The sequence below is a fragment of the Haliaeetus leucocephalus genome, unplaced genomic scaffold, assembly GCF_000737465.1.
Source record: "Haliaeetus leucocephalus isolate CR32 unplaced genomic scaffold, Haliaeetus_leucocephalus-4.0 Scaffold13, whole genome shotgun sequence".
Taxonomy (NCBI): Eukaryota; Metazoa; Chordata; class Aves; order Accipitriformes; family Accipitridae; genus Haliaeetus; species Haliaeetus leucocephalus.
The window spans coordinates 416,188-442,379 of NW_010972449.1; the positions used below are offsets into that span (position 1 = coordinate 416,188).

A 26,192-nucleotide genomic window follows, 5' to 3' on the forward strand; every position below is an offset into this window, starting at 1 on the left:
TGTACACAGGTAATAAAAGAGGAGATACATGCTATAACTCTGTCTTCCTGGTAGTCCCCAACCCTTGATTTTATAGCCTAATTCTTCTCCTTCGGGCCCACCCTGTCCCTAATCTGCCACAGCCTGTTCCTTCTATTTCAGCAGCCATTTCTCTCCCCAACACCACCTCCTTTCCTCTCATTTTGTGCTCCTGTGAATGTTGGAATTAACTGAAGGCTTATTTTTAAGCATCTGCATTGCTGAGAGTGCTATACACCGAAAGATACAGCACTTGCAGTTGCATGGACAAGAAGTGGCTATATATCAATATAAGAATACTGATAGGTAAATTTATCTTAGTATAAATTATTTAGTCAGCTATAAATTAGTAAATTTTCCTGCATGGCAGTAATAGTATACCTTAGGCAGACTGAAAGTGAAGCACAGGCAAGTCACAGGGTGACTTTCTCCATCAGAGCGTTCGGTTTTGTCCCTGGGGCAGGAGGAAGTCCCTCTCCCTGGGAGGAAGCGAGACAGCTTGTTGCGTTCAGGGATTATGTCTCCGTATTACGATAAAGTGTGTCTAGTCAGACCCAGGGGTTACCAACTCACAGGGCTGCAAATTAAGCCAATGCCTGTGAAGGGGCTGAGCTGGTAGAGAGCTTTTACAACAATTCTGTTGAGAAAGAGAGACTTTGCAAAAGTGTAAGGGAGTTAGTGTGCCCCTCGTGAAGACAGTTAACCACCGGGAAAGCTAGGTGTACGTAGCAAGTCTGCTTTGTTATCGCAAGCTCTCTTCTCCCTTGTATCCTCACTTCATAACCTGAAGGCACGATAAGAAAAGGCATCTTCTTAGAGGCTTTGCTGAAGTACAGCTGTCCATTTGCCTTGTATAGTTTGCATATATCAGTTTTTATACCATTATAGAAGTTTGAACTAAGTTTTTTATAAGGTTTGTAAGACCTTGCCTTGCCACGGACCTCGCTGGTTTTTTTCTTTTGTTTGTGCTGTAAACTATTTGCTTAAGACTAGGATAATTTGGGCCTGGAAAGAAAATCTGTATTGGAATTTGTTGAGCTGAAAGTTTTTGAGTGGGAACAGATTTTAGGGTGTCATTGATACTGAAGATATTTTAATCTCCCTCACAACCATTTTAGGAGTATTAAAATATATATTTTAATTCTGCCTGATAACATTTCCAACAGCACAGTTTACTTGCTTTTAAGTGTGTCACACCTGCTCATATACACCAGTGGGGGAAACAAGCACCTAAACCCATTGCTAATCATTTTGACAACATGTAAGTAGATTTCTTGTGCTGAACATTCAGCAGCTGAAGATAGTAATCCACACATTTCTCATCTCTCAATGCTTTACAAGGTGCAAGAGAAAAATGCAAAGATCTAACGAGATGTTAAGTACTGAAATTCTGAGAGACTACTGTTACTATTTTAATAATGATTTTTACTTTGCAGTAGTGCCTCAAAGGGACTAGCTCTTTTCTTCTGAAAGAAACTTGGAATAGCTCTAGAAACTCTGGCTGAAGTTCTTGTCATCATTCTCTGCAAACAAACATGACAGTCAATGAAAGTCCAGTTTGACTGGACTTAATTTATATTTAATATTATGTTCACTGGTTTGTTTATATATTTATATTTAATATTTGGCATGTGTAAAGTGTCCACTGTTATTACTTGGATTACATTATTCCCCAATGTGGGGTCATTCAGAGAGGCTGATTTAAGGTTTCTTCACATGGTGACTCAGCCTCTCTCTCCGTTGTCAGTAGAGAAGTCTTGCAAAGATCAATCTTTTAAGTGCCTAAATTAGGTGCTTAAAGTTAGGTAGTATGAAAATCTTGTAGTATACTACTCGCTTTTCAAAGATAGCTAGTCTTAAATGAGTCTAATCTAATTGTGAAATCTACTGACACTGAAGTTGTATAGCGTCTCAGTATAACAAGGAGCCTCAGCTGAGTTTCCTTGAAAGAACTGCTCTTGAATGTTTGGTAGAAGGAATAAACATACTTAATTTTGGAAAAAAATGCAGTTGTAGAGTGTTCAAACAATACAATAGGTTTTAATTAAAAATAAATATCTAAATATAAAGAGCAACCTTACCACATTGTTGTAAACAATGTCACTTGGGTATTACAGGATTTTTCGTATGTGCACAAAGTTCCATCATTTCAACCTTTTGTGGGCTCCTCCGTATTTGCTCCACTGAAGATACTGCCAAGTCAGTGCCTCCTACCTCTGAAGATACCAGATGCCTGCATTTTCAGGCCTTCTTGGGCTGTTCCTCCTAAAATTGAACAACTTCCTTTGCCGCCTGCAGCCACTTTCATTAGAGATGGCTACAAGTAAGTACAGTCTTGTAGGAAATTAGTTTGTCATATTCATACCTTAAGTGGCTCATTTATTAAAATGTTTGCATATATTACCAGTCCTTTGCTATGCACCAGAACCATAAAATAACCTGCAAATGTATTTTAAACTTTTTAAATTTGTCATTGTCTGAGATCAAAAAAAGCCCTGATAGTAGGAACATGCGAATTAAAAACAGCTTTTGGAAATCGGTGGTGTTACAGTATGTGTCCACTGCACTCTTAGTGCTTCTAAAAGAACAGGAACAGGTGGTACTTGAATTAATTGCTGTTTCTGATACAGGAAAATACTGTAATTCAACATAAAACAGAAGTGTTAGGGTATAAAATTAATGCACTTAACCTTTCAGGTCTCTGTCCTCCCATTCCAGTGTCCAGTTCTCTAGCCTGCAGTTAGGCTCCCCTCTTGTTTGTACTTGTGTATTTAGTTTGAGCTTCAGTCTGACAACGTATGGTCCTGATGATACCAGTTCGCCTTCTGAGGGCTCTTCAGATTTTGAGCAGGCCTGTGACAGCTCTCTTCTCCATGTTCTCATGTTAGCCCTTCTGTGCTTTTGTGATTTAACCTGAATGGGTCACATACGGAGCTGCTCATCAGACAGATGCTGATCAGATGTATGCCGTCTTCTCCTTTCTAAATACTGACAGAAAAGATGCCAAGTATGAGAGCATTGTGACCTATAAGCACTGCTATTAAATTTAAAAGTTTGTGTTCCTTACTCAGTTCTCAGAAATTAGCTATGTTTATGGAAGAAACTCATTGCTGGAGATTTTGAAAGCTATCAAGAATTTGCACCATTAAATTAATAAAACCTCTTAAAAGGCGTAATAGTAGTACAAAGGTCTCCTGCTGCACTGCATTCATTTCTAGAGGAAGTAGCCTGTATCTTTAAATCAGTCTGTCAATCCTTTAAATCGGTTCTTTTCCAGTTCCAAAGGATCCTTCAGTGTTCTCAAAAGAATTGCAAAAAAGAAATTGTAAACCCTTGATAGTGCCTGGGGAGCAATTTAATTCTCGGGTTTTTTCATAATAGTAACTGATTCACCAGGCCTGAGCTGGTTATTAATTTCAGGTATTTGTTGGGGAAAAAAACCCCTTTCATTTTCAATATAATCCAATTAGAGTGAAGATTATTACTGCAGGCTTCCGACAGAGTGGTGATTGCCAATCAGGGTTTCTAGGTCACCTTTTCTTATTAGTCTGAGGCATTCGGTTTGCTTCAGATTCAGAACTCCCTCAAACCTTTGTTCATTTTTTTTCCCCCTCTCTTGCTTTGAGTTGGACATACATCAGTTCAATGTAATAAAAGGATTCTAAGGAATAAGGTCTTCACTATTTTCCTTTTCAAGTCACTAATGATATGTGAGAGTTAAAATAGTACTGCTTTTAAATAACATACAAAATACGCAGTAAGAACAGAAAAACATGAAAAAAAACCCTATAAACCCTCCTTTATCAAGAGACTTACTGAGTTCTTACACTTTTTCCTTGCCCTAATATATAGTGAACATATTTCAAGAAAAGTGAGCAGCTTATTAGCAATGTAGAAAGAGAGGAGTTAGGATCTTCTACTTTTCATTGGCCCCATATTACCTGTTACTTGATAGGAGTCATTCCAAAGGGAAGCTAGATCTCATGGGAATGTACAAACTGGTTCTCTGGTCACTTGAATTTGGCAGAAAATGACAGAAACAGAGTAATAAGAACCAGTCTTGACAGGAGATGACCCAAAAATATGATTCTTAGCTTTACTGGACTAAGCGTTTGTAGTGTAATGTGTCATATTGTGCTGTAGACTGTGTAATCCTAAATGAGTATTTGCATTTATAGTATCTGAGATACTGTTATCAGTTGCATACCACCATAAGGCAGTATCATAAGTGCCACATGTATGACTTCTGACAGCTATTTAAAGTGATGATTTCTAAAAGTAAGATTTCTATGCCTCTGAAATATGTTTCCACTAACGTCTGTCTCGTTACAGATAATTGTGTTTAAAACAACAACTACAATTCTTTCTCTTTTCCCTAAAAGAGTTACAAATATCCTAAAATCTTAACTTGATAATTTATCTAGAGGTTCTTCTCAAGAGCATTTGAGTTTTAGGCCATGGGAATAATCTTTAAGAGGGCTAAGTGCCTGAGATGATACCTTTTTATTATACTGATAAGAAACAACAGTGTTCATGTTGAGAATTACAATTTTAGTTAAGATACACGAGTAGAAGGTTATGAGCCGAATGGGTGTTCTTTCTTTACTACAGTTACAATGAATGCTTTCGGTTTTCACCATCTCCTTGTATTTAAAAATAAGCTTTGACAAAATCAATGTTCCCAACCAACCAGTTTGTGGTGGCATTTGACTCTGTTTTTCATTTACTTCTTGTAGCAATGTGCCTAGTGTTGGGAGTTTGGCCGACCAAGACTATCTTCAGATGAACACTCCTCAGATGAATACCCCAGTGACGCTAAATAGTACTGCTCCAGCCAGCAACAGCGGAGCAGGAGTTCTGCCATCACCAGCAACTCCCCGCTTCTCTGTCCCTACCCCGCGCACTCCCAGGACCCCAAGGACTCCTAGAGGTGGGGGTACTGCGAGCGGGCAAGGATCTGTAAAATACGACAGCACAGATCAAGGTTCACCTGCTTCCACCCCTTCTACAACACGACCGCTTAATTCTGTGGAGCCAGCCACTGTTCAGCCCATCCCAGAAGCCCACAGCCTGTACGTCACCTTGATTCTTTCAGACTCTGTGTTGAACATCTTCAAAGACCGTAACTTTGACAGTTGTTGTATATGCGCCTGTAATATGAATATTAAAGGTGCAGATGTCGGATTATACATCCCAGATTCATCCAATGAGGATCAGTACCGTTGCACCTGTGGCTTTAGTGCCATCATGAACCGCAAATTAGGTTACAACTCTGGGCTCTTCATTGAGGATGAGCTGGATATTTTTGGCAAGACCTCAGACATTGGCCAAGCTGCAGAGAGACGACTGATGATATGTCAAAGCAACTTAATCTCTCAGATGGGAGAGGGAGCCAGAAGGACCCAGGAACCTCCAATGAGCCTCCTCCTCCTCCTCCAGAATCAGCACACACAGCCTTTCACATCCCTGAGCTGCTTGGATTACATGTCCTCCAATAACCGTCAGACGCTCCCATGTATGAACTGGAGTTACGACAGACTGCAGGCAGACAGTAACGACTCCTGGATAGAATGCTTCAATGCCCTTGAGCAAGGCAGGCAGTACGTGGACAACCCCACTGGTGGAAAAGTGGATGAAGCCCTAGTAAGAAGTGCCACTGTACATTCTTGGCCTCACAGCAATGGTATGGGTCAGAACAGTTGTTGCTTCTTTTCTTTTGAATATTTTTGTGACCTCTGTAAGTTTGTCTGAAGCTTGCCAATTGTGAGCCACTTAATCTTTATGTGGGAAATGATACGTATAAAAATATTCTAGAAATACAGCAGGTTTCTGAAGGCTTTATAAATTACATCTAAAGTACCAGTAATCCAGTTGTCCTTAGACTTTGGGGTTTAAATTGTGAGAGAGTCCCTTTGGAGAAGGGTATAAGCAGTCAGCAGAAAAGAAATGCTCTGTATGAAAGTGTCACCAAGAAAAAAAAAAAAGGTGATTTTATAATCAAATATTACCCGTTTATATGCTGAAGATGCTCTGACTTCTTTTATGAACTGAGCTGGACAACAGTAACATTGAAAGGTATGTGAAAAGGACTGTGATGACAGCTTTATTTCAGCAATGTTTTCATAAAGTACCACATTAAATGCCATTAAGCTAATTAGAGTTGTACAAATTTTATGGGCATTGTGAAGAGCAATACAAAGGAACAATAAACCAAAAAACGCTGCTGCCTCAAAAGAATTCATCTTGTTCCTCACTGAAAATGATTGATGCTCCTTTATCATTTGCAGTATTGGATATCAGCATGCTCTCCTCCCAGGATGTGGTGCGCATGCTGCTGTCGCTACAGCCCTTTCTCCAGGATGCTATCCAGAAGAAGCGAACAGGAAGGACCTGGGAGAACATCCAGCACGTGCAGGGACCACTCACCTGGCAGCAATTCCATAAGATGGCAGGACGGGGAACCTATGGTACATATATTGTGGTATATGCCAACAGTTAAAATGAAAGCATGGTTTTATAGAAATGTGCACTTTCTTCTGGAAATACGTTAGACAAATAGGCTCTTCATATGGCTTGGGGGGGGGGGTCTGCTCTTCCCACAGCTTTAAAATGCCTTAAAAGGCATTTGAAGTACATGCTTGAATACCGTAGTGGAGGTTTTACCCTTCCAGATTGATGAATGTTTACAGAGTGCAAAAATGCTGGGTGAGCATCAGACTCCCTATCTGAATCTGTATTTTGGCTCGTACTGCAAATAGCTGGTATATAAATAACATCGACAGAGGAAGCTGTTAAAATTGTACCAAATCATAATGAGGAAGAGGGGCTTTCTGAGCTATACAAACATACAAAAAGTGGGTATGTTTTCTCCACAGAGGTTTGCTTGTTTGAAGGTTTCCCATAGTCTTAATAAGAAGCTTCAGTTTAAGTATCTCCTGGCTATTAAGTGACACTTCTGGAAAATACAAATTACAAAATACGTTTTGTATGTGCACATTTGCGAAATAATAACTGACCTTTAAATATGTATTTCTCACCTGCAGTTTATTTCAGTCTTAACCAATGCAGTGTTGCTTAGTTTTTTTCTACAGTTCCATCGTGCTTTGCTTTATTTTTCTCTCTGTTGGCGTTTGTGATATATTGCTGCTTTCCTTTGGGGCTGGGACAACTTGTGGTAACTACAGTTCCTGTCTAAAGCTATTGTGCTTCACAAGGAGTACTTCTAATCTAATAATTTTTCCAGCATTTGTAACTTTAAGAGTTAGGAATTGCCAATAGTTACCAGAGAATAAAACTGAAATTACCATATAGTAAGTAGCAGAGCCTTTAATACAGATTCAGAAATTTTTACTGAATGTTGACTTTTTAATAAAGTTGGATTATATTCTGCAGAAACTATGGGTATATTTCTGCTTGAAAATTTCAGTGGTATTTCTTCTAATGAGCACAGTGTCTGGGAGATACCATGTTAAACTGGACGGTAATCCTCTCAGCTGTGACAGCAAGTGCTCTGGAGCACTGCCTATGGAGAGGAGCAGGAGGCAATTTTTAGAATCATGATAACTTTGCTTAGTACTATATACCTGGGAATAAGTCTGCCTAACTGTTTTACTTAGTATTTGCACAGCCCAGTGGAGGTAGATGAAGAACTGTAAAATCAGATTTTATGTATTCCTGTTATTAGTTTTGATTGAATAGGAACTCATGAGATGTGGTTATGGTTATGACAAAGTAAAACCACGAGATTAAGCCTCGGGAAGGGCAATACATGTATTTACAGTATACCGAAAGATGTTTTATTGCAACTTTCTAGGAAAGTTTAAATGGTGCTTGGATCGGCTCCCTCTACTTTGGCTGACTGAACTTTGATTTTATGACATTTCTTCAGTACAATATAAATCTTTCTTCTCCTTTATTAAATAATTTTTTCCGAGGAACAAGACTGTGGGAGAACATGGTTTATCAGGCATGATACAGCCTTGATACATGTTCCCACTCTATGGTCAAACTTCTAGGAGACTCAGCATGGCAAGGGATTAGTGATTTCCAGTATTCCTGTACAAGAACCCACTTCCTGGTACAGAGAACCCACTGCAGTTAAACCAGTTATTTTAACGTTTTTTCTTTCTTTTTTTCTCTTTGAAGGCTCTGAGGAATCTCCTGAGCCTCTTCCGATCCCGACTTTACTAGTGGGTTATGACAAGGACTTCCTGACAATCTCTCCATTCTCCTTGCCATTCTGGGAGAGGCTGTTGCTAGACCCATATGGGGGCCATCGGGATGTTGCCTATATCGTGGTGTGTCCAGAAAATGAGGCCTTGCTCGATGGAGCCAAAACTTTCTTCAGGGACTTGAGTGCTGTATACGAGGTTGGAAAGAGGAACCACACTGAATTATTTCTTCTTAAGTGTCATTTCTGCTCTACTGCATGTTCAGTTGGGAGAAATCCATGTTGTATAAAGTAACAATTATTTGAATAAGGATTTCTTGCATCTGGAGAACTTTCTGCGCTTTCAGAGTCCAAGAATACTATCTAATTGAGTTAGTTATACTGTTATTCTCTGTGCATTTCGGGGTATTTGTTGCCATCTGCTCTTTCCAGCACACATTCTCTTATTTCACAGAGGATGTAACACTAGTATTAATACAGTTGCAACCTAACCCATGAAGGCCAAGCCTAAAGAGCAAGGAGTAGATTAAAGAAACTGTTGCTTTCTTGTAATTGCTAGGCTGGAGATAAAACCAGTTCCTTTTTTTAGCATGCACATTGTGTACTACTGAATACGTAAGATTACTTTGTAACCTTAGTTTTGGCAGAAGTGCAGTTCAAGCCACCAGATGTGTGCTAGTAAAGGGTTTACGCTACAAACCAGTCTGCGTAACTTATTCAGGTGCTTGGCATCTAGTCACAAGCATTTCTTCTTTCCTCACCAGATGTGTAGACTTGGCCAGCACAAACCAATCTGCAAAGTGTTACGTGATGGGATTATGCGGGTGGGAAAGACTGTGGCACAAAAGCTAACGGATGAGCTCGTGAGCGAATGGTTTAACCAGCCTTGGGGCACTGAGGAGTGTGACAATCATTCCAGACTCAAACTTTACGCGCAAGTTTGCCGGCATCACCTAGGTAAGTCTACCGTGGCACTAGTAAGGCTGTTTCATTTTCTGTAGGTATTCTAGAGGTTATTTGCAGTAGGTGGAAACAGGGCGCTTTTTCTTAAGTTACAAATTATGATCCGTTTTTAAAAATAAAAAAGGTGTTATGAGGCTTTCTCTTAATTTCTTAATCCTTCTGTGTTAAACTTGCCTAGTTTAGAAAGTTTTGTTGTTGTTTATCAGTCTGCTGATCATGTCAGAGATTCAAAAGCCAATTCTTATCCTTTTAGAAAAGTCAGTTTGGTATAAGATGTTTGTACGTCTCAAAGATGTTCCACACAAGACTGAATGTATAAATTGATCTGGTTTATATGCTGCTGATACGCATCATCACGCCCGTGCGGCAGAATGATGTGCATGGTGCCTTGAAGCATAAAATTGATTTGTATAAGAGGCAAGTTCACTAAAACTCTGCAAAGGAAGAATGAGTTAACACAGGTGAAGAAGAGAAAGTAACAGTATCCTTGATGACTGGGCCCTCAATCTATTGGGTGTGGATACCTGGAACCACATTACCCTGACCGCACGGTCTCCTGTGGACCTCATGTAGGCTGAAACAGTGACACGTTTTAAAAGATTAGTCTTTGTGCGTTGTTTTGTTTTTTTGTTACGGCAACCTGCCATATTTGTTCTTTTATAACGTAATGTCAGTTGTGCTTGTTTCACGAAGGAGTGTAGAATCTGAGAGTATGGAAGGATATCAAGTTTGCTGGGGTATTATCAGAAGACTGGTCCTCGCTGAGCCTGGATGAGTCCCTGGACTCATCTAACAAACATTGCTCCCAGATTTCATCTGGGAAGAGACGTGGTTGTTCCCTTCCAGAACGGATCCAGAGGCAACGTAACATGTATTGTGTATATGACTGAGAAATGGGATCTTAGCACAAGACACAGACTCATCCAAAACGTCACTGGAAATACATTTGCTGAGACAGTGCTGGTCAGCAAGACAGGCAGTGATCACAGAACACCAGCCACGTAAATGTTTGTCGTGGTTTAACCCCAGCCAGCAACTAAGCACCACGCAGCCGCTCACTCACTCCCCCCCTATCCAGTTCCTAAACTAGATGGGACGTCCCATGGTATGGAATACACTGTTGGCCAGTTTGGGTCAGGTGCCCTGGCTGGGCATGAGAAGCTGAAAAATCCTTGACTCTAGTCTAAACACTACTGAGCAACAACTGAAAACATCAGTGTTATCAACGTTCTTCACATACTGAACTCAAAACATAGCACTGTACCAGCTACTAGGAAGACAGCTAACTACATCCCAGCTGAAACCAGGACAATGTTTCATGCTTCGGCTGAAATGTGCAAACTACTTCTTTGCTTAAAAATAGCGAGGAATGTTTAAGTGGTTTCTTGAAAAGTGCTTACTCCCTTTGCTCCGAAAAAGGTGTGACAATTCTTAAGTCTGCTTACTTTGAGGACTGGTGATCTGGTCTTGGAAAAAAGTGTAAGAATGCTTGCCCCATCCTTTGAGGAAGGTTTGGCAGACCAGGCTAGGACCCATCTATCTCAGATGACCCTGTTGCCTCATTCAGTGTGCTTTTAATTTTAATTTACCACGTAACTTGGAGGGAGCAATTATTATAACACTACTTAACCTCAATACCCCAGGCTTCCATGCAGAAGTATGTAGCATGTGCACAGCCAGTTGAGGAATTGGGCTGTTCAGTTCACACCTGAGGCATCTGGCAGGGGCAGTGTTGGAAACTTCCCCTGCTGGTGATTTACCACCTCTGAGAGTAAATAAATAATAAATACTCCTTTACTTATTTTTTATTCATTTATTACTTAAAAATAATCTCTGTGATACCTCTTTTTCTGATACTGAGGAGCAGAAATAACTATATTAAAGTTTGCCATTATTGTAGCTCAGGTAAAAAGGATTTTTAGATTTTCAGTCTGACAAAGATAACCTGTAGTATATTGCGAAGCTGAACACCATATAAAGCCGTTACCGCAACACAGTCTAGTCAGAGATAATGTCAGTACCATGTCAGTACCAACTTGGATTCACAAAGCTCCGCAAAGTCAGTCCTGTTTTTAAAGACATTTGATTCATATCACTTAGAATGGAAACCCTGAAGAATGGATTCCAAAGTAAATATTTATAATGGAGACTGCATTCACGGAGCATTTGTATACTCTTAGGGTATTCTAAAAGTGCAGAAAATACTGTATGACTTTATGGTTAATGCAGTTCACTTTGATCTGACAGACTGTCATTAATCTCCTCCTCTTTATATGCTATTTCAGCACCTTACTTAGCCACTCTGCAGCTTGACAGCAGCCTGTTGCTACCACCGAAGTACCAAACCCCAGCGCCAGCCAGCCAGACGCAAACAGTACCTGGGAACACTGGACCTGTACCCTCAAATTCAACATGTCTTTCAGCTGCTGGGGCACCACCAGCAGGCAATTCTTTCAACTCCACGCCCAGTGGTGGGACCACTAGCCTTCCAGCAGGAAGTAGTTCATCCTCTGGATCCTCTGTGCCACAGATGTCAGCATCTTCTGCAACACCCAGCGTTAACCAGATGGCCACTACCTCTACTCCAGGGTTTAGTGGGAACATTGGTTCGGGGCAAAACACCAGCACTGGGGGAAACACAGCAGACCGCTCACAAGGAAGCACAGGTCCTGGAGGAGACACAGAATTGGGTCAAAACTTACCACAACAGCAACAAGAAGGACAGGAAGGGTAAGTTACTTAACTGCTCAAACGACTCATAGAGCACTTCTAATTAAATGCGCTGTGTTCCTGCTTTCATACAACTCAACCTTTAAGCCTTACGTAAATCCTTGAAAGGAGAGCACCCTCTGACATGTGCAGGACTACTGACCAGTTGTAAATGGAGCAGGGCCCATTTTTATTTGTTCATAGCAGTTACTGATAAAGGGGAGCTGGAATAAAACAACCTCCCCTTTTTTGTTACAAGAAACAAAACTTGATTCAACTGCGGTGAACATGGGTGTTGTAGTTCTGTTTGAGATGCCTTAGGGTGCGCCACCTGGTCTGCAGTTGCAGTACAAGAAAAACACAAGGTGTCTCGTAGGTTCTGAGCTGTATCTGCTAGCTTGGCCTCGCCTGTGTCAGGTACTGCAGGATATCTCATGTGGCACTGAATGCCTCTTATGTGAGCCACACCATCACGCCTGTAACGTTAGCAGATACAAAACGCAATATATGAATTTTTTTTCTAATTTGCTTGCATTGCAAGTGTTGCTTTGCAAGCAGGTATACTGTGAGGTCAGGAAACAGGATTATATTGCTGTTACTTGAAAATAAATTTTAGCAGCACAACTTTTTCAAAGACTTCATTATAAATAGCCATCCATCAAACATAAAAATCAGGAAAAGGTTTTTTAACATCTTATGTAAGTAACTTCCTGAGGGAACATGTTTTTCATTACTTTCATAATAATGCATATTACTAATAGTCATGATATATGTTATGGAGTTCCTGTATCTTAAGTGAAAAGCCCACATCCTGTTGTAGTTCGGGTTATCCTTAAGACATCTGTTCACTGGATCTATGCAAAATACCATTTTATCAACTGCAGCATGGTTTCTGACAAAGTAAGTCTGAGCTGCTTTTTATCACTTACAGATGTTGAGCCTCCTATTCATGGTTGAGGCATGGAGGGGCGTTTTACCAAGCAAAAAAAAGTTCAGTTGCTCCTTCCATTACCACTGGAACCTTTTCTGTAATCAGACAGAGGACTTCAGTCTCCACAAATATTACTTTGGCACTTTTCCTCAGTTCTCAATACCTTCCCTCCCCCTTCCACCTCTCCCAAAAGAAAACGCTAAACAGCACCAAAACCCAGGCATGCACATATGTAGAAAGAAAACTCACAGAGTTAATATTAGTCAGCTTTTCCATATTCTTCAGACATAATCTATTCTTGATTGCATTAAATGAGATTATGTTAGACTTCATGGTAAGTATCTTTAATGCATAATTAATAACAGGTATTTTGGATTAAGAACTGCTGTGAGTAAAAGCCATCTCTCCTCAGTCACTGTTGCCATGTTTTTAGTTTTGCTTCTGAACATAAGAACCACTTGGTACTCCCCTCTTCGCTCCTCTGCTTCAGCCTTGCAAACCTTTACAGGAAAACGGTAATTAATGATTTTAACTTGCCTTTGAATTTAACAATGTGTATGTCTCTAGTGTTACAGAGAGGGAAAGAATAGGGATTCCCACTGAACCAGAGTCTGCGGACAGCAATGCCTATCCTCCAGCAGTTGTCATCTACATGGTGGATCCTTTTACCTACACTGCAGATGAAGAATCTGCTTCAACCAACTTTTGGCTGTTAAGTTTGATGAGATGCTACACAGAAATGTTGGATAACTTGCCTGAGAATATGAGGAATTCTTTCATTCTCCAGGTAATTCTATCTTCCTCTGTATCTTCACACTGGAGAGTGACTATCACAGCGTACTTCTGATACGTATGCTATACTAAAAGATACAAAATAGAAGTTAATATATAAAATTTAGGTGACATGTACAAATTATTTTGTTGATAGTACAAGTCTATGTATTAAAAAAACACTTACCTTTTGTTTTGATGAGGAAATTAACTTAAGGCAGCCACAGTATCCTTCCATCAAATCTGTGGCATGCTTCTAGCAATCATATGTGCTAGATGCTTCCTGAAGAGAGATTTCAATTATTTAAGTTGCAACTTGGGTTGCCACTGCCAAAAATGTCCAGTTGCTCCTTCGATTACTTTGCATGTTGAGTTGTTTGCTTTTTATATTCTCTTGATTTATACTGTTTAATCCAAAAGAAGTATGTGAAACCAGACATTTAATGCATAATTTAACTATTGTATTGTTATTATCTGCTTCTTAAAAATAATTTACCATGTAACTTGGCATATAATAATAGTTACTTACTATGGAATTACTTCAGAATTGAATTTGTGTAGTTAGAAGCAGAGCTTGGCCTATTGCCCAGACTGCCGGCATTTCGCCGTGCCTCCTCTTTCACAGTGGCTCGGTCTAAATAAATGGGGGGGAGAATGGGAGGCCAGAGATTACAAGCAATGCACATACATCTGCAACACGTGCAAGAAGCGGCATGTGAATGATTTCTGTATACATTTTAATTTAAATTCTAAAAAAAAGAATTGGAAGTTATTACAGCATCTCAAATTGGGCATGGAAAACATTTGTCATTTTTGGTAATCTTGACCTCATCGTTCCCTGAAATGATGGGGGAAACTCACCAAAATATTTCAGGCTTTGAGATGAACTGAAAATCAGACTCACAACTTTGGTGGCAGACTGCAGGCAACGTAATTGATTCAGGCCTGAAGATACTAAAAATAAAACAGGCCCTGACACCGCAATGTCTGAAATACAAGAACATGTAAACTGTGTATTGAAATTGTATCTTAGTCTGTATAACACAACTAATGGGCTCACCAACTCTTTCGAAGTACTGTTTATTTTCTAGGCACTTAATGTTTGTTTCTCAAAACATGTGGCATTTTGCCACTTTAAGTCAAAATAGTAGACAATTTTCTGTAAGTACAGGGTAACATGATATAGTTACCAGCACAATAGTCTCACAGCTGTATGTAGTATACAAAAATACACAGTTATTTCAAAATAAATCAAACCCAAATGTTTACAGATTTATTACAATTCATATATAGAGTGGAAAAGCCCAGCTTCTGAAATTCTTGATACAGAAGTTGTCTTTTAAAAACACAGTCATGTTTAGTAAGTAGAATATGCTACCACGGTTCCAATGGTTCAAGCAAGAATGATGTAGTAGTAAAAGTTTTGTGATACTTAAGTTTTATTACTACTGAAAATATTTGTTAAAAGAATCTGCTTGGGTCTCATAGTGTTAGAGATAAATATTTTGTATTGACAGTTTCTGCTCCAAAGATCTCACTGTTCAAAAGAAAAGACGTTTCCACAGCCACATCTAGGGCACTGTATTTCTCAACAGTACATAAAAAAGAGTTTACAGGGATTTAATTCTGATTTTTAAAAGGATTTGAACTGAAAACATTATTTTTGTTACGCTGTGTTTACTTAAGGAATGTTATGCCATTTCTCCTATCTGTTCTTGTTGCGCAGATGGGTCTTAACCACCAAACTCAAATCTCATAGGCAAATCTTACTGTAGTTCTGTTTCTTGGTGGTTGAACATGTAAATTTAAGTGTCTTGCTCCACATTACTTTCTGAAACAAATAAAACTGAACAGCAGCATAAGATTGCTGAGCTTCCACAGTTTACTAAATTGAAAAGGAGAAACAACCACATAAATCGTTGTAATAGAATCTTAATTCTGCTCTCTACAATCTTCTTTAAGAATGACACCGTAGTGCTGATTCGCACATGACCAGCAAACAAATATTAATTCTAACCACAAACTATGGAAGCAAACCTGCCTAAACACAAAGTTCCGAATACCGAGATTATATAGTAAAGGCTACCTGCAAATGAAGATGTTGATCAGAAAAAGAGTTTTAAAAATTTAAAGGTGTTTGAATATGGGTGTTTGGCTTGGGACTAAGGAGTAAAAAAAATAAAAATGGAAACTACCCCTAAGTCTTAGGCTATTGCTTTTAAAAGCCACTAGTAGTTACTTCTTGTGGTATACTTTGATAAAAGTTATACATGTAATTAATTATGTGCCCTTCCCAAATCGCCGTATGAATGAGAAAGTGGACTTCAGAAAAATAAGACTTGACTGGGGAAAAGAATCCGTTCTTTTTGTGTAGTTGATTGGGTTTCTCATTCAATGGTGTTTATATTACAGAAAGCAAAATTTGGTGAGAGTTTCTGGTAAGCTGTGTTTGCTATTGTGTGTTACTGATGTATTCTAGTACTATTCAGTTGTTGTTGCCCTGTAAGAAGACTCTTCGGTTCAAGTCTTAGCTTTCTGAGAGATTTTGCAACCTTAAATGTATCATTATAATGGCAACAGCAGTTTTGTATCGGGAACGTAGTCCCTGAATGTTGCAGCCATTCATGCAAAAGGGCAGTAGCCCTGATAGGATACTGTAATGCAGATAATTGAATACCACATACAAAGTGTCAGGGTTGTTAAATGGCTAATGAATGTGTGAGTCTGGTTTGACATTAATGAACAGCTCTTTAAAGATGTTTTATTGTTTATATGAATTATATAGATTGTGCCTTGCCAGTACATGCTGCAGACAATGAAGGATGAACAGGTTTTCTACATTCAGCACTTGAAGTCTTTGGCATTTTCCGTGTACTGCCAATGCAGGAGGCCGTTGCCCACACAGATTCACATCAAGTCTCTCACAGGCTTTGGGCCTGCTGCCAGCATTGAGATGACCCTCAAAAATCCTGAGGTTAGTACTGGTGTCAAGAAAATGAAAGCCTGCTATTAAAGTGTAACCCCTTTTCTCAAATATCAAAAAAAAATAGAGAAAATACTTTTTGGAGTATTTTTTCAAGGTATAAAAGACAATGATAATATAAAGGGAAAAGGTAAGCTAATACTAAATAGAAAATAGTATGAAAAATGTCAGACTACTTGCTTTCAAAACATTTTAAGCTTCTGGTTTTGAGTCATAAAGTAAAAGGTTAAAGATCAGTGTGAAAGAAGAGAAAATAATATGTCGTTACTTGGGATTCTGAGACATTTTGTAGTTTTAGTCTATAGTACTCCTGCAAGAAAGTGTGCATGTCCAACCTTCATTTATATACACATACGTATGCATATATATGAATTAAGTTCCTGTGCCTAATTACAGATACCATATTAACTCCTTGACGAAATGGAGAAATCCCCCTGTTTCAGTGGGCTTCTCTCTCATCTGTTTTTTAAACTGTAAATATTTAAGCCCTGTTTCTGGAATTTCAGGGATTTCAAAAGAATAATCCATTCTACTTTCCGTGAATGTTTTTCATTCTTTGAAAGATAACGATGACTGTTTTATTTAGATTTAATGGACCAACTAGACAGTTAAACACTTACCTCGGGATAAAGGCATGCTTGTTAGGGTTTAAAAACCTAATTTCAAAATCATCATAAAACCAACCTATCAGCAAGTTTCATTACTCACGTAAAACCAGAAGCTCTCACTGAAAATTTATAAGAGCGGTATCACCCCCGGCATCTCCTCTTCACACTCTGTCCTCATACTTCCCTCAAAATCTGTTCAGCAGGACGGATTTTGCAGCAAGTTACAACAGTCATACTACAAGCTAGGTGTAAGGGGAAGAGCAATAAACTTGTAAGACCCCTGCAAGCATCTCCCTCCCTTTAATTAATGTTCCTGCACTGTTGTCAGGGCGGTATACTTCTAGAAAGTGACATAAGCAGAAATACGATACCCCTTCTCTAAGAAAACACTGTAACTTACTTTTCCTCTAAGCTGATTAACTTGCATCTTGTATTTCATGTTTAATTTTCTGAAGATACAAAAGACACCAAAACAGGGGCTAATGTTTCCATGAGCAGCTTGCATTTAGCATACTTAATTAATCAGATCTCTACTTTTTCCATTTTACATGCGTTTGCTATCAGTCTGCACTGCAGACTTCCAAACATTGCCTGAAAAATTAAGTACTCTGACCGTTTCTAAACTAGCGAGCATGTCTGGTCAGGCCCATCATGTTTTTTCTTCAGAGAGGAGTTATAAAGCAAAGATGGGTTTGGGGTCAACCATCTGGAAAGCAGCTTTGCAGAAGAAGACCTGGAGGTCCTGTTGGACAAGACGAATGTGAGCCAGCAATGTGCCCTTGCAGAAAAGAAAGCCAACAGCAGACGGGGCTGCATTAGGAAGGGTGCTGACAGTAGAGCAAGAGAGGCGATTGCTCTCCTCTCCTCAGCACTGGTGAGGCCCCACCTGGAACGTACTCTGTCTGGTTCTGGGCTCCTCAGCAAAGGGCCACAAAGGTGATTAAGGGACCGGAGCGTCTGACAACTGAGGAGATGCTGAGAAAAGCTGCAGTTGTCTAGCCAGGAGGGCTCTAATTGATAAATGTGTATAAATACCTGATGGGAGGGAGTAAAGAAGATGGAGCCAGGCTCTTCTCAGTGGTACCCAGTGATGGGACAAGAGGTAGTGGGCACAAATTGAAATACAAGAAATTCTTTTTAAATGGGAAAAACACAAGAGAACTTTTTGACTGCAGGGGTGATTGAACACTAGAATTAGCTGCCCTGGCAGGCTGAACATCTCTGTCATTGGAGATGACATCCAATATCGCTCTATGTCCAATGATGCAGATACTCAAAGAGTCCTGGGCAACCTGCTCTAGTTGACCATTTAAGCAGGAGGATTGGACTAGGTGATCAGAGGTCCCTCCCAGTCTTAGCCTCCTGTGATTTTATGACTTTTTTTTAATTAAAAGATGGATTTAATAACTTATTACTGTCAGGCTCTGCAGGAGGGCTGCATGTGTATTATTTACAATACTAATTTGCTTCTACTTATTGTTAAATGGAGTTGAATGGCCTTGATTTCTTATAAACTTTTGCAGGTTGGTTTTCTGAGGGATGAGGGGTAGTTTGTCTCTTAAAGAAAGAGAAGCACTATCACATGTACAGCACATCTGATGAATTAGTTCTGTTCTGATTCAAAAACCAAAGTATTTCTGAAATAAAACTGTGAGCTATAAGACTTAAAGAATTTCTGACATCATGCCTGATGTTCATGGAAGTATGTTATACCTAATGCCTAGGTAGAAAACTGTACATGAAGTCTGAGCTCTACCTGAGCAATTTCTGAGTTGAAGACCTTGGTACCTCACATCAGATTGTGCTGTCCACTGTTCTGTAGGTAGTATATGAATAGACAGAGGTGAGCAGATGGCATCAATTTTAGCAAAAGGATATACAGAGCAACAGGTTTAAGCTCCTGACTGTTTCAGAGACTGATATCACACTGTCCAAAGACTGTTTTCATACCTTAGTTACCCTGGATACAAAAAGAAATCTTTAGATAAGGTTTGAAGTGCATCAGTTTTAACTAGCAGAAATGAATTGTCTATAACCACCCTTTTCCCAGTATCTCTGTGGACTATGAATGCCTTAAATTTATTTGTTTCAAACTCGCATTTTTCTGTACTCACTGCCAATCTGTGTTTGCATATTTCTTGCATTAAATAGTTTTTGATGTATCTGCTGATGATTGTGTTGACGTTATTGCAGAGGCCCAGCCCAATCCAGCTATACTCGCCTCCTTTCATATTGGCACCCATCAAAGACAAACAGACAGAGCTGGGAGAAACATTTGGAGAGGCCAGTCAGAAATACAATGTGCTTTTTGTTGGATATTGTTTGTCTCACGATCAGCGTTGGCTTCTGGCATCCTGCACTGACCTTCATGGTGAATTGTTGGAAACCTGCATAGTTAATATTGATTTACCAAACAGGTAGAAACCTTCACTTTTTACTTTATATCTAGGTCTATAGTTGTCATCCCTCTCTCCCATCAGTTTTTCATGTCCCTTCTCATGATGTGATCCCTTTCCTGCTGATGTGATCATGATAATGTTACATTTCAGTTGGCACTTTTAAACTCCAGAGGAAAAAAGTTACTGTGTTACATTTGTTTTACAAATGCTACCTACAAATCTTACCTTCAAGAACAACCGGTGTGTTGCATGTCACTGCAATAATAGTACTGAAAGCAGACACATACTTTTTCTGCTTCTTGTTAGTAAAAGGTAAGCTAGGCACGCCACAGAACTGTAAGAACTCCTATAGAGGGTAAGCAGTGAAATAACCATATAGAATAGAAATCTGAATATTGTCCTCGATGGTCATCTTTCTTGTTTTTTTCCTTAATCTCCAGGTCAAGGAGGAGCAAGTTGTCTGCACGTAAAATTGGTCTGCAGAAGCTGTGGGAATGGTGCATTGGTATTGTACAGATGACATCACTGCCTTGGAGAGTTGTAATCGGGCGGCTCGGCCGCCTAGGCCACGGGGAGTTAAAAGGTATGAGATGTCAGTGCTGTCACTGCCGGTGGTTTTGGAATGGAGACATGGCCTTAGTGTGCAAGGCAGAATGACTTACAGAATCGATCACAAACCTTTAAAACCAGAAACTTGAGAGTGATAATCCTACCCTGGCACTGAATTTTTGTATTGGTTTGCATAAACAATTTGCTTGTTTGTACACTGGGTTTGACATTACTCCCTCATGTCTTGTCGATGTTGTGTAGATTAACTAGTATTTGCACAGTGTACTTCCAAGTGGAAGTCATGGGGTATGTCACATGTTAGAAAAAGATGTGAACAAGTTATCGTGTTACAGAAATAGAAACAAGATTCAATTCTGATTCCTAAACTTAAACTAAACAAACAAAAAATTATTGCAAAAAAAAGTTACTGAACAAAAAAAATTCAGTTTTTTTTCTGTGGTATACAAAACTAGCTGATAATCCATGTTAATCAGCAATAAGGCACTCCCTGCAGTCTGCCAAGAGTTCCCAAGATTTAGCATTCCGAACAGCTTTGTGGGAACTGAAAGGGAGCTCTGGAGTGGCTTAGGTATAGGTGCCTTAATCCAACAAGGGTAGGGACTGCCTTGCTTCACTTCAACAGTGAGTCCTCTCGCTAACTTAAATACATGCATTCAGCATCTTTTCTGCCATTTCTAATGGCTGTGGCCACTATCCAGGTTTTGTCTGGTAACTGATTGGAAGAAAATGGGATTCTGAGAGGGTGCTCTCAGTCTTCACCCATCTCCTGAGTTGGAACATGAAGGTAAATTAGACAGGAGAATAAAGATATTTGATGAGTGTTTGTCTTTTACATTAATAACTGAAGGAGACATGAATTCCTCTGGTTAGCTTATTTTAAGACATTCTGTATTTCATGAGATGGGGGGAAAAAAATTAAAAACGGTGCACAATAAATAACAATTCAGTCTGCAAGCACAAAGAAATACTCTAGGGAGGAAAAAGCAGCAATTAAATGCTTTCTCCCATATAGTACATGCAGGGAAGAAGAGCTGTTGCCTGCCCTGTTAGGGGAATTTGGTATCCATCTCACACACAGAAGTTAAATGGAACGAAGGCAGGAAAACAGATTAAGAATTTAATCAGCAACTCCTTTCCTCTGTTGGGACACATAATGTCATTTAAATGGCTAAATGTAGTTTCTTGAATGTATATCTGCACCTCCACTGAAATGTGCTTTATTTAGTGTATTTTACTCATAACAAAGTTTAACAAAATTTCTCTGATGTCAAGTGTGTGAATTCATACCTCTTTGCTTACATTTCAAGTATTCCAATTATGCAGCATGTTAGATGAAAACAGATGTCCTTTTTTTCAGAAAGAATCAGTGCATTTCAGGAAAAGATTTGTATGTAAATAAATTAAAAAAAATTACAAAATCTTAGAAAAAGAACCCTTAATCTGTTGCCCTGCTTCACATCAGATAAGTACCTCCTACCTTACAGGTAGAATGAAAGACTCATTCTTAAAGAAACACATCATCTTCAGTGATTTGCCAGAGTAATGCAGTTAGCTCACGGGAAGACCAGCACACTACCTCAGAATAAAATACTCGGCAGTAACTGCTTGAATACCCAGTTTGCAGAGCCATACACCTTGTTTACATGGGGAGGCAGTCCAGAATAGTACAGTGTTAAAGAAATGCAAAGTGTTATTAATATTTTGCTATTTTCAAGCAAGTGCTAGCTATTTCAGAACTCCATTGTGTTCTATCATAATGTTTATTCATTTCAGACTGGAGTATCCTCCTTGGGGAATGTTCCCTGCAGACAATCAGCAAACAACTAAAGGAGGTGTGCCGCATGTGTGGCATCTCATCAGCAGACTCTCCTTCTATCCTCAGTGCCTGCTTAGTTGCCATGGAGCCACAGGGGTCATTTGTTGTGATGCCAGGTAAATTTTATCCAACTATTTAAATGCCAATGAAACTCTTCTTCTTTTATCACAGCTATCACATAAGCACAGCAATTTTGGGAGACTTTTGAGTCCAACAAGATGACCTTGACTAGCATAGCTAAATGTGGTAGAAAATAGGTTGAGACAGCCCAATTCCCAAAAGTACTAAGAGGAGATGCTACATTGGGAGTGTAGGCTCCTAGGGGGAAAGTTCACTGTATGCCACTGTCAAACTGATGACCTTTTCCCTGGGGAGGTCATGTTTTCAGGTAGACCAGTTCTCGTCAGCTGAAAGGTGATGTTGTTGACACCCTCGTGCAAGGAGGACATGCAAGCAGACACTGTAAGAGTCTACAGTGTGAAAGAATAGGAGTCTGTGTAGATGGGAGTAAGGATAAACCTACTTGCCTTTGCACATGCTTAAGTTATTTAGAGAATTCCATTACAAGCTGCAGTCCACAGAGTTAAGCTGAAATAAAATTAAATTTTGAGGTTCCCTTTACTTATTTGTTGTATTACGTAAGCACGTATTTTTTAATGTACGTGGTGACGTATCGTTACAAACTACTCCAGTTCTTCAAGTTTAGAAAGAAAAGATTACTATGTGGAACAGAATTAAACAAGCTTGAAAATTACTCATCAAGTTGAATAGTTTTCAAAGCAGAGATTTTGTAATGTGACAAAATAGAGGGCAAGTTATGCTTTTTTCATGTCAACCAAAGTGGGGTATATTTCATAATTATACAGATGTGTGTCAAAAATAAATTTAACTTGCTCATTTAACAAGTAAATCTTTGATTAAGGGGCAGCAGAATGAATGGAAAGGTGGGGCATTGTATGGAAATTCATATAGATAAATATTATCTATATAACTTGTGATCTTAATTTCAAGCTCTTGCAGTAATTTATTAAGATAAGAACCTTTAAACACATGAATTAGCTTGCAAATCCAGATTAGATGCACAGAAATTTAACTGAACACAGAACATATATTTTGAAGATGATGCAAATTAATGTCTCTGCTGTTGCTTCTGTTCTGGAAGATGCTGTCACTATGGGGTCAGTCTTTGGCCGGAGTACTGCGCTGAATCTGCAGTCATCTCAGCTGAATACCCCTCAGGATGCCTCCTGTACACACATCCTGGTTTTCCCAACCTCTGCTACTATCCAGGTAGCACCAGCAAATTACCCCAATGAGGATGGATTCAGCCCTACTAATGGTAAGTAAGCACTTGTCTAGCGTAAGAGGTGAAATACTTGCGAATGATCAGTCACCTGTTCAGAATATCAGCAGAGCTGTACCGGTCATGAATAAAAAAACTAAGCAAGTGGACCAGTGTTCTCCCACGGACCCCATACTACCCTAATTTACTTTAAAGAGAACACTGCTGTACTTTATAGTTACAGGATAATATATTATGTTTTTTCTGAAGTCTGTTTTCAGATAATCATACTGATTTACTCCACAAATGATAGACCAATCAATATGCAAAATGGCACAGGATATAAAATGCTTTTTCTTGTTGTTGTGACTTCATCAGGCCAACTTGTTTCTTATAGTAGTGGTTCGCTTCATGCCCTGTTGTGTACAGAGCTTTTGAGGAAGGAGGTACTTGGCTTAGAATTTTAATCTTCCTGTAAAGTAGACAAAGTACATCAACCTGAGAATTCTCAATGTTAGCAGTGTGCTTTTTCAAGTGTATTTAACCCTATAGTTTGTGTGAGGAAGACCCTGGTTAATACTTTGTATCAAGTAAGTATTTTCCTAACTGTCTTGCCATAAATCCCTAAAAATGATTGTAAGATAATTTAAACCAAGAGCAACTACAAACATTTACAATAGAAGTATTTTATGAAGAGGGAAGTTACAGTATAGAGAGGAAGAAAGAAGGCCAACTATTTTTAAGGAAAGAGTCTGCTTTGATCTGTTCCTCCTGGAATTTCAGTGGGCCTCACAGAAGGGAAGTTACCCCTCTTAATACTTAAGCAGCTGTCCTTTCGAGGCCCCAGAATCCTGACTGAATGCTGCACTGACAAATATTTAACCTGCGTTAACCTGCCCTTTAGTGCTTCAGATGCTAATTAGAATCGGGTACAAGAACTGGCGTTTTCCAAAATGGTGTTAAATTTAATTTTCTTAACTCTGTTCTACTTAATGATTAAACTGCTTCCTATGCTATTAGCCATCTCATTTATGCTTTGGAGGCTAAGCAGACCATGACACTAGTTCTGTTTTGTTTACTGAGGTTGTAGGACAGAAGTTAATAAACTTAAGTGAAGTTAATCCAATTCATTGCTCTTGCAATCCAGTGTTTCTCTTCATCTTCTGAAGAAAAACAACCACCTGCCTATTTCAACACTAGGACTTCAGGTGAAATTAGTTCAAGACAACACATCCTTTTCCATTTTCATGCGGAGTAAATTCTTCTTTTTCAAGAGATGTCACTTATTATAATATGTAGAAATGCCTGACTTGTTTAGGGCTCCATGTGTTTTAGTATAAATGTGGCTGCAATTCTAATTAATCCAGCCAATTCAGACAGCTCCCACTGTCCCTTTCTGTGCCCTAAAATGTACTTTAAATGTCATTATACCGTATAAAGTTCTTTGCCTGCTGAGAAATCTGGACAAGGAGAAAAACCCTATAAACCGTGTTGTGATGCTTCTAATTTTTTGCTCTGTGTTTGTCTTAGCTTTCCATCATGCAAATTACTCATGGTATCATAACCTGCATTGCAAATGACTGAGCGATGGAATGTACTTCTCATAGAATGCAAATACATTTTCACTGTATTGCTATGACCTTCTCCCATATTAACATAAACCAAATTAAAATATCAAGTTATGATAATACAACTGTATTCAATTTCTGAGATGAAAGTAAAATATTGAAAGCTGCATTGTAGGAAATCCTGGTGCAGTATTTGAAATAATCATGAAGGTTCATTGCCTGTGAGTGTGGAGCAGGCCTTGCTGCCCATAGCAATTCTGTGAGCAATTTCCTTGAAGCTGCTAGGACTCCTCCCCAAGTATTTTGAGCAAACATGCCAAAGTGCTGGTGTGTAGCACTAGAAGCCTAAAGAGCAGCACCTGCTGAGCATAACATAAGTAGGTTTGTTTAATGTATTTCAATTATTTTGTTAATGGATTTCTGTGACTGACTACAGCGAGGTGTCACTTTTTCTGTTACAAAGTTCAATTTGGATTTTTATTAAGCTGGTATGACAGGATTTTTGTTCATTCTGTGACCATTGTTAAAATTCATTATTTTAATAGAAGTCTGCCAACTTTCCCTTTCAAGTCTGTGTGGTTGCAGTCAAAGGTACTAAGAAAGATTAAACAGTACAATGTTTATCTCTGCTTTCATCTGTCTCAAGAGTATATAAAAAAAAAGGCTGATAATGAATTAAAGGGGATGGTAGTAAATTACAAAAAAATCCTGACAAAAGCAAGTACAGCATGCTGGAAATTATTTCTCTTTCTTTTCCTTTTCAGATGACATGTTTGACCTCCCATTCCCAGATGACATGGACAATGACATTAGAATTTTAATAACAGGGAATCTTCACTCATCACCAAATTCCTCCCCAGTTCCTTCCCCTGGATCACCATCTGGCATTGGAGTGGGATCTCACTTCCAGCATAGTAGGGTAAGGCTGTAGCACTTTAAGGTGTATGCTACTTAAAAGAAAACACAATAAGAGACCCCAATCCTCCAACAAAAATCTTTTTCCTGTAGGTTCTCAAACATAATTAGGTCAACAGCAAGCAGAAATTAACATTAAGATTGTAGGTGCTGGTTAAATACTATTGTAGAAGATGCCTCTACCTTGACTATTTACATTTGTAAAGGTAATTGTTAGCGTACAAGATGATTGAGAGGAAGAGAGGAAGAGGAGAGAAAAGGTATATTTTCATGTGGCAGAGCCATATCTATGACCCTGTATAAATTTAATCTGTATTCATCCATTTTTTTTCTGGAAAATCATATGGAATGTCCCTGGCACAAAGTGACAAGTCTTTGAGAGAAAGGAAGGTATGACAGCTCTGTTTACATGAATTTCTAGGGGAGGCAAGACAGATAATTGTCCTAATAGGAAAACCCTACCCATAGAAACTCTGCAGGTGCTGAATG

The 26,192-nt window shown here is 39.1% G+C and overlaps 1 protein-coding gene across 1 annotated transcript in view; it reads left to right on the plus strand.

Moving 5' to 3' along the window:
• MED13L (mediator complex subunit 13-like) overlaps positions 1 to 26,192 on the plus strand; it is a 203,120-nt gene that overhangs the window by 167,688 nt on the left and 9,240 nt on the right. Inside the window, exons 16-28 of the mRNA XM_010574210.1 lie at positions 2,136 to 2,341; positions 4,755 to 5,701; positions 6,306 to 6,485; positions 8,164 to 8,387; positions 8,953 to 9,145; positions 11,437 to 11,881; positions 13,359 to 13,578; positions 16,348 to 16,536; positions 19,347 to 19,570; positions 19,993 to 20,135; positions 21,896 to 22,054; positions 23,101 to 23,277; positions 25,553 to 25,707. Of these exons, the coding sequence (XP_010572512.1) occupies positions 2,136 to 2,341; positions 4,755 to 5,701; positions 6,306 to 6,485; positions 8,164 to 8,387; positions 8,953 to 9,145; positions 11,437 to 11,881; positions 13,359 to 13,578; positions 16,348 to 16,536; positions 19,347 to 19,570; positions 19,993 to 20,135; positions 21,896 to 22,054; positions 23,101 to 23,277; positions 25,553 to 25,707 (3,462 nt within the window). The remainder of the gene's footprint in view (positions 1 to 2,135; positions 2,342 to 4,754; positions 5,702 to 6,305; positions 6,486 to 8,163; positions 8,388 to 8,952; positions 9,146 to 11,436; positions 11,882 to 13,358; positions 13,579 to 16,347; positions 16,537 to 19,346; positions 19,571 to 19,992; positions 20,136 to 21,895; positions 22,055 to 23,100; positions 23,278 to 25,552; positions 25,708 to 26,192) is intronic.